Raw genomic sequence first — 8,542 nt, 5'->3', positions numbered from 1 at the left:
CCAAAGAGCCCCCCACGGTAACCCCGCAGTGCCCCCGTGGGGACCCCCAGCCCCCCTTCTCTTTATCCCCCAGATACCCCCCTCTCTAACCCACCTCTCATAAGAGCCCCCGGGTAACCCCACAGCCCCTCCCCATGGTGACTCTCAGCCCCCCCTGCTGTTTGTTCCCCAGATATTCCCCCTCTAACCCACCTCTCCGAAGAGGGGCCCCCCCCGGGTAACCCCACAGCCCTCCCCGTGGGGAGGCCCAGCCCCCTGCTATTTATCCCCCAGATACCCCACCTCCCCTAAGAGCCCTCGTCCCATCTCCTGGGCCTCGCAGCCCAGCCCAGCCCCGCCCCGCCCTGGGGGGTGGGGTGTGTCCCAGGCTGGGGGCGGGGGGGGTCATAAGGCGGCCCCGGCGCGGGCCGGCAGCGCAGAGCGGCCAGAGGCAGGACGGAGCCACCGCGCCGGGACCGCAGGTTCGAGCCCCGAGGCGATGGAGTCCGTGTGGGGCTGCGTCCTGCTGGGCGCGCTGCTGAGCCAAGGTAGTGGGGATGAGAGTCTGGACTCCGCGGTTCTCCCCCTGCTTGGGGGGCTGGTGGGTCAGAGCGTGGGGCTGGGAGCCAGGACTCCTGGGTTCCCTCCCCGGACCTGGGAGGGGAGTGGGGTCTAGTGGTTAGAGCGGGGGGGGGGGGCTAGGACCCAGGACTCCTGGGTTCTCTCCCCAGCCCGGATAGGGGGTTGGGTGCTCGGACTCCTGGGTTCTCTCCCCGGCTCTGAGAGCGGAGTGGGGGCTAGTGGTTAGAGTGGGGGAGTTGGGAGCCACGACTCCTGGGTTCTCTCCCTGGCGCTGGGAGGGGAGTGGGGGCTAGTGGTTGGGGGGAAGGTAGGATGCTCGGACTCCTGGGTTCTCTCCCTGGCTCTGGCAGGGTAGTGGGGGCTAGTGGTTAGAGCGGGGGGGGTTGGGAGCCAGGATTCCTGGGTTCTCCCCCCCGGCTGGGCGGTGCAGTCAGGATGTGGGTGTGGACGGTGGGAGCCGCTCGGTGGTTTTGTCCCGGTTCTAAGTCTTGAGTCAGATCCTAGAAGGGGAGAGACGGACCCAGCGGGGGAGCGGGCAGGAGTCGGACACCTCCCTGGCCAGGTGGAGGCTCTGGCAGGGGTCGGGCCGGGAGTCCCCTGGGGGAGCAGCTTCTCGCCACCGCTTCAGGGCCCCCGGGGTGGGGGGGGACACGTGAGCCCATCGCTCACTTCCCTTCAAGCTCTGATTCACCTCAGCCGGGAGCTGGATGTGATTAGAGCGAGGGAGGGGCTGGGAGCCAGGACTCCTGGATTCTGTTACCGAAATATCGGGTTCGAGGGGGGTTAGCCAGCTTTTACATTTCTCTCCCCGGCTCTGGGGGGTGGGCTGGTGGTTAGAGCAGTGGGGCTGGGAGCCAGGACTCCTGGGTTCTCTCCCCGGCTCTGGGAGGGGAGTGGGGGCTGGTGGTTAGAGCAATGGGGCTGGGAGCCAGGACTCCTGGGTTCTCTCCCTGGCTCTGGGGGCGGAGTGGAGGCTCTGGTTAGAGCAGGGGGGGCTGGGAGCCAGGACTCCTGGGTTCTCTCCCCAGTTCTGGGAGGGGAGGGGGCTGGGAGCCATGACTCCTGGGTTCTCTCCAGGGCTGGTGCTTCCATTTAGGCAGCCTAGGCTATCGCCTAGGGTGCCAGGATTATTGGTGGGCGCCGTTTTGCCGGAGGGGGCGGCAGGCGGCTCCGGTGGACCTTCCACAGCCACGACTGCGGCAGCTCCACCGGAACCGCGGGACCAGCGCACGGGGCGGCGAAATTGCCGTGCGCCTAGGGCACTAAAACCCCTAGCGCCGGTCCTGGTTCTCTCCCGGCTCTGGGGGGGCTGGGACTCGCTGGTTCTGTTCCAATTCCTCCGCGTCTCTCCCCCAGCGGCCGCCCTGCGATGTTACTCTTGTGACGGGGCCCGGAGCTGCCAGGAGACGGAGGACTGTGGGGAGCAGCAGGGCCGGTGTCGCACGACTGTCCTCACCATGAGCACCCGTGAGTGCCCCCAGTGACCGGCCAGCCCAGGCCTGGCTCCCCCAGCCCTGCCGGCGCCCCTCACTCCCGACCCTCAGCCCCTGCCAGCCCAGCCCTGCTCCCCCCCAGCCCTGCCGGCGCCCCTCACTCCCAACTTGCAGCCCCTGCCAGCCCAGCCCTGGGCTTCCCCCAGCCCTGCCGGCGCCCCTCACTCCTGACCCGCAGCTCCTGCCAGCCCAGCCCTGCCCACCCCAGCTCTGCCAGTGCCCCTCACTCCCAACCTGCAGCCCCTGCCAGCCCAGCCCTGCCCCCCCCCAGCTCTGCCAGTGCCCCTCACTCCCGACCTGCAGCCCCTGCCAGCCCAGCCCTGCCCCCCCACAGCTCTGCCAGTGCCCCTCACTCCCGACCCGCAGCCCCTGCCAGCCCAGCCCTGGGCTCCCCCCAGCTCTGCCAGTGCCCCTCACTCCCGACCCGCAGCCCCTGCCAGCCCAGCCCTGCCTCCTCCAGCTCTGCCGGTGCCCCTCACTCCCGACCCGCAGCTCCTGCCAGCCCAGCCCTGCCCACCCCAGCTCTGCTAGTGCCCCTCACTCCCGACCCGCAGCTCCTGCCAGCCCAGCCCTGCCCACCCCAGCTCTGCCAGTGCCCCTCACTCCCGACCCGCAGCCCCTGCCAGCCCAGCCCTGGGCTCCCCCCAGCTCTGCCAGTGCCCCTCACTCCCGACCCACAGCTCCTGCCAGCCCAGCCCTGCCTCCTCCAGCTCTGCCAGTGCCCCTCACTCCTGACCCGCAGCCCTCAGCTCCCCACAGCTCTGCGGTTGCCCATCACTCCCAACCCGCAGCTCCTGCTAGCCCAGCCCTGGGCTCTTGTGACCCAGCCCTGCCAATGACTCTGACTAATCTCCTCTACCCCCACCCGCCTTAGGCTCTGAGGTCTCCAAGCGGATCCAGAAGGGCTGCGACGTGGAGGGGAAGCCCAACAATTCTATCTCCTTCCTCTCCCACGGGCAGATTGTGACGCTGGCGGAGGAGCAGTGCGCTACCGACCTCTGCAACCAGGGGGCGCCAGACGGTCAGTCCATAGAGCCGGCGGGGTCATTCCCCTCCAGTCTGTTCCCCCTCCCCTGGGGGGTCCCATTGTCCCCTGCTCACCCCACCTCTCTCCCCCCACAGCCCTGAGCACCTTCCTCTCCACCTCCAGCCTGCATTGCCTCTCCTGCTCCTCCTCCGACCACTCCTGCTCCAGCCCCTCCTTGATGGGGATCCGGTGCCAGGACCCCCGGGAGCAGTGCGTGGACATCACAGCCATCTCCATGCCAGAAGGTAAGCAGGGACTCGCCCCGAGACCCCCTCCCTGCCCCACATAGGGGGCCCAGGCCCCAGTGCCCGACAGGCCTGTGCCTCCTTGCTGGAGACCCCCTGAGCCAGCCAGGCCCCACCCTGGGGCTGGAGGGAGTCAGCGCCCCCTAGAGGGGACAGGCCCCCTGCCCCATTCCCTGCTCCCCTGAGCCAGCCAGGCCCCACCCTGGGGCTGGGTCAGAGCCGGTGACCCCTAGAGGGGAAATACCCCCTGCCCCATTCCCCACCCCCGTGAGCCAGCCAGTCCCTGCCTGGGGCCGGATCAGAGCCAGTGCCCCCTAGAGGGGAAATACCCCCTGCCCCAGTCCCTGCCTGGGGCCGGATCAGAGCCCGTGCCCCCTAGAGGGGACAGGCCCCACGTCACCCCCTTCTCTCTCTCTCCCCAGAGTTTCCCCAGGACGAGCGGCGCATCAAAGGCTGCGGGCAGATCTCTCAGTGCCAGGAGCCCCTGGGCTTCCACAACCAGGGCAGCTTCTACCTGCTGCAATGCTGCAACACCAGCCTGTGCAATAACGACGCCCACGGTAACCCAGGGACTGCAGGTCGGGAGTGAGGGGCACCAGCTGAGCTGTGGGAGGGAGTCCAGGGTTGGACTAGCAGAGGGCTGTGGGTTAGGAGTGAGGGGCACCAGCTGATTTTTCAGGCTGTCCAGTGATCCATTGTGACCCTGTTTCCCCCCAGATTATGAGGAATCCCCCCTGCCCCTGAACGGGGTCACCTGCTACTCCTGCGAAGGGAACTCCAGCCATGGTTGTGCCCCAGAAAACGTCACCCCGGTGCAGTGCCAGGGGCCCATGACCCACTGCCTGCAGGCTGTGGGGAGCCACGGTGAGTAGCCGCAGGACCAGCAGGGGGCGCCGTGCTGTGGGGGAGGGGCATGGGCCACCATTCGGTGGGGGGAAGGGACAGGGGCTGGGGGCTCAGCAGGGGGCACCAGGTTGGGGGGGGCTGAGCAGGGAAGCAGGGCTGGGGGCTTGGCGGGGGAGGGGCAGAGGGGCTGGGGGCCCGGCAGGGGCCACCATTCTGGGGGGGGAGGGGCAGGGCTGGGGGCTCGGCAGCGGGTGCTGTGCCATGGGGGTAGGGGCAGGGGGCACCTCGCTGTGGGGGGTGGGTGGGGACTTGGGGGCTGGCTCTGGGCTCCAGCTCACTGTCCTGCCCTCCCCCTCCAGAGCTGACGGGCCCGGGCACCGTGCTGAAGGGCTGCGCCACCCCGGCCTGGTGCGATGCCCCCTACACCTCCATCTACAAGCGCCTGGCCGGGGTCCAGGCCCACTGCTGCCATGGCAACTTCTGCAACAGCTGGATCCAGGCGGGTGCCCTCCCCCCATCCAGGAGGAGCCGGGCCGGCCACCAGCTCGTGGCCCAGCCAGCCCTGCTCTGCGGCGCTGCCCTCCTGGCTGTGCTCATCCTGCTGCCCAGCAGCTCCTAATTCCCCGTCGGGCCACTCAGAGTGGGGAGCTGGGAGCCAGGACTCCTGGGTTCTCTCCCTGGCTCTGGGAGGGGAGTGGGGGCTGGTGGGTCAGAGTAGGGGGAGCTGGGAGCCAGGACTCCTGGGTTCTCTCCCTGGCTCTGGGAGGGGAGTCTAGTGGTTAGAGTTGGAGGGGAGGCTGGGAGTCCACTGAATCTGTTCTCCACCCAACACCCACACACTGTGTGGGCCACTCCACTTCCCTGTTCCCCTCAGATATCTCCTTGGATTTGAAGGTCTATAATTTATTTTCCCATTATGCTAAGGCCTGTCCAACTCAACCCATCTGCTGGGGTCCCCCTGGGGGGTCCTTCCCCAGCCCCTCACCCATCTGCTGGCAGCTGACAGGCCACAACCCAGTTTTTATTAATTTTATTAATTATATTAATTATTATAGTTATTTGATTATTTATGGTTTGTTTCGTTAATAAACTTTATTTTATTGTAATTCCCGCTCTGCCCAGCAGGGGGAGCTGCCTGAAGTTCCTGTGTGGGTCCCTGTGGGGGAGGGGAAGTTGCCTCCAGGAGCAGAGTGGGGGTGACCCATGGACTGATTTGGGGGATACCTGGATTCCCCTGGGCTGCTGCCGGCAGCTGGTGTGGGGGAAGCGAGAACATGCCAGCTGTGGGGGGGGGGTGTTTGTGTGACACCCCACCACCTCACAATCACAGCCCCACTCACACACACACACCCTGGGGCATGTTCTGGCTGTCTTGCTTTGCGTTTGTGGTGCTGGGTATCTGAGTGCCTCGTGTTGGCAGCCTCGTGTGTGTGTGATTTTGTGTATTGTGCGTGTGTTTGCCTTTGTATGGTGTTTGTGGCTGTGTTTGTGTTGCATTGTATGTGTGTGTGGCTTTGTTGGTGTTGTGTTGGGAGTGTGGTTGTGCTTTGGTTGTGTTACAGTGTGAGGGTTTGGCAGAGGATGGGAGTGTGGGTGGATGGTGGGGACAGTGTGTGTTGGAGTTTGGGGTGTTTTTCTCTAGGCTTTGAGTGTAGCTTGGAGGGGTTGTGTTTGCTTCGGGGCTGTGTCTGGTGTTGCAGGTGTGATGTGACTGTGTGTGTGATGCTCTTCCTGGGGGAGGGGTGGCTCTGTGCGTGTGGCACCACAGGCTGAGGTGTGGGGTGTGCGGTTGTGGGTTTAGGAGGCTGTGTAGTGCTGAGATCTGCTGGGCCTCGCAGGCGGGGGGCATTTGGGACAGTGTCTGTTTCTCTGCCGAGTGTCTGTGTGTCTGTCCCCCTAGCCCCACCCTGCCAGGGGGGAGCCCTGCTCTGTATCCAACCATACCCACCCCCACTTCCTAGACCCCCCAGAGCTTGGAGAGAACCCAGGAGTTCTGGCTCCCAGCTCCCACCCCCGACTCTAACCACTAGACTCCACTTCCCTCCCAGAGGCAGCCTGGTCCCCATCCCCTCCTCTGAGTCCCCTAAACCAACCACTCCCCCTCATTTCCCTCCCACCCCCAGCCCTAACACTGGGCCCATTTCTCGCCCCCCTCAAGTCTCTGTGCCCCTCACCCCACATTGCCCCCAACCCTCCTGACACACTCATCCTGCTCCAACCTTCCCCCATGTCCCTAAAGCCCCTCCCCCCAACGCCCCGCCCAAACCTTTCCCCACCACCACCACCTTGCCTTGACTGCTTCGTATAAACAGCCCCGGTGGTGCCCCACAGGCGGCTGCATCTCCGGTGAGGGGTCCCTGTATAACCCGGCCCCGGCCCAGAGACAGCTGCATCCCAGCAGTGGGCGAGGGGTCTCTGTATAACCTGCCCCAGAGACGGCTGCATCCCAGCACCAGATGAGGGGTCCCTGTCCAACCCACCCCAGAGGCAGCTGCATCCCAGGGCTGGGCAAGGGGGTCCCTGTCTAACCCCACCCCCAGGCCCTGCCCCAGAGGCAGCTGCATCCCAGCACCGGGGGAGGGGTCCCTGTATAACTATATGAGAAGGGGTAGCTCAGTGGTTTGAGCATTGGTCTGCTAAACTCAGGGTTCTGAGTTCAATCCTTGAGGGGGCCAAGTAGGGAACTAGGGTAAAAATCTGTCTGGGGCTTGGCCCTGCTTTGAGCAGGGGGTTGGATTAGATACCTCCTGAGGTCCCTTCCCACCCTGAGATTCTATAACCAGCCCTGGAGGCGGCTGCATCCCAGGGCCAGGTGAGGGGTCTCTTGGTTTGGGGCTGCTCGGTATTTATTTGTGTCAGTGGTTTTGAACCTGACAGTAGCACACATGGGGCCGGGAAGTGGCCGCACGGGACCCCTGGGGCTTTGCCAAGACACAGGGGCCGTTGAGACACCCCAGGGACGGGGCGATTCCGGCTCCCTGCTTGCATCAGCCCTCGTTGGGAAAGGTGCCATTTAGCAACAAGCCTCCGTCAGCCCAGCAATAAACAACAGCCCAGGGTGCCGCTGGGGGGGTTCGTGCGGCTTTATATGGCCGGGGAGGGAGCCGCGTGGCTTCATGCTCAGCCTGTGCGTGTTGCTGCGCATTTGTGTCACTCGTGTTGTGGAGCTCGGTGTGGCAGTGTTTCCTCTTCGTGCTATGGTAGCTGTAGACGAAAAGCGGGGTGACCATGTGCCAGACACCCCAGGGACCCCCGACAGAGATCCAGGCCCGTCACACTGGACGCTGCTCAGACCCCAGCTGAGATCAGGGCTCCGTGGCATCGGATGCTGCGCAGACACAGACTCTACAAGGATCATTCAGCCCATTTGACAGATGGCAAAACTGAGCCCTGGAGCAGGGCAGTGATGGGCTTTGAGTCCGCGGGCAGCCAGCAGCAGAGCTGGGATGAGAACCCAAGTGTCCTGCAGCCCAGCCTGCCTCACAAAAACCACATCCTGTTACATCTGGTCAGATCTCTGCCCCGACCCGCTCCCTGTGGGAGCCAGAGCAGAGGTGTGAGACACAGCCCTGCCCAGACGGAGAATCCCCCACGCCCTTCGGGGACTCGTCCCCACAGTTCATTCCCCTCCCTGGTTAACACCGATGCCTTGTTCTCAGGGTGAATTTATCCAGCTTCAACCCCCAGCCACTGGCTCACGTCCCCTCTTTCTCTGCTCAACTGACCAGCCCCGAGCAAATCTGCTCCGGCGTAGGAACGGACAGACGGGGTCACGGCAGCTCCTGGCATCGCTCGCTCTGCGGCAGGGCTTCGAATCCTCCCCGGGGCTGCGCTCTGAGCAGTGTTCTCCCCAGGAATTGAAATTGGGGGGTGCTCGACTATCTGGGGGGTGAGACCGTAAGGGCGAAGGGGCCGTATGGCAGCATCGTAAACACTGAAAAATGTTTCACGACCATTTTGTTAACTATAACTCATGTTTTAAAATCATCCCAAAAATTCAAGTTGGCTAAATTGCATGTGGTGCCCAGAACCGGACACAGAATCCAGCTGAGGCCTGACCAGCGCGGAGCAGAGCGGAAGAATCACTTCTCGGGTCTTGCTCACAACACTCCTGCTGATACAGCCCAGCATGCCGGTCGCTTTTTGTGCAACAGCATCACACTGTCGACTCACATTTCGCTTGTGATCCACTCTGAGCCCCCCAGTCCCTTTGCGCAGGCGCCTTCCTAGGCAGTCGTTTCCCATGTGTGTGTTGTTCCTTCCGAAGTGAAGCACTTGGCATTTGTCCTTATTGAATTTCACCCTATTTACATCAGACCATTTCTCCAGTTTGTCCAGCTCACTTTGGCTTTTCATCCGGTCCTCCAAAG

At 64.0% G+C, this 8,542-nt stretch overlaps 1 protein-coding gene across 1 annotated transcript; it reads left to right on the top strand.

Moving 5' to 3' along the window:
• Window positions 1-436: 436 nt before the first annotated feature.
• On the top strand, window positions 437-5,278 carry PLAUR (plasminogen activator, urokinase receptor). The gene is made up of 7 exons (XM_050930356.1): window positions 437-527; window positions 1,918-2,028; window positions 2,929-3,075; window positions 3,177-3,326; window positions 3,749-3,886; window positions 4,044-4,190; window positions 4,532-5,278. The coding sequence occupies exons 1-7, from the start codon at window positions 479-481 to the stop codon at window positions 4,789-4,791; spliced, it is 1,002 nt and encodes a 333-aa protein (XP_050786313.1). The 5' UTR covers window positions 437-478; the 3' UTR covers window positions 4,792-5,278.
• Window positions 5,279-8,542: the final 3,264 nt, after the last annotated feature.

Source organism: Gopherus flavomarginatus, chromosome 20, assembly GCF_025201925.1.
Source record: "Gopherus flavomarginatus isolate rGopFla2 chromosome 20, rGopFla2.mat.asm, whole genome shotgun sequence".
In the NCBI taxonomy this organism is placed as follows: domain Eukaryota; kingdom Metazoa; phylum Chordata; order Testudines; family Testudinidae; genus Gopherus; species Gopherus flavomarginatus.
The sequence above is the reverse complement of the archived record's forward strand: the minus strand, read 5'-3'. Positions and strand labels throughout refer to the sequence as shown.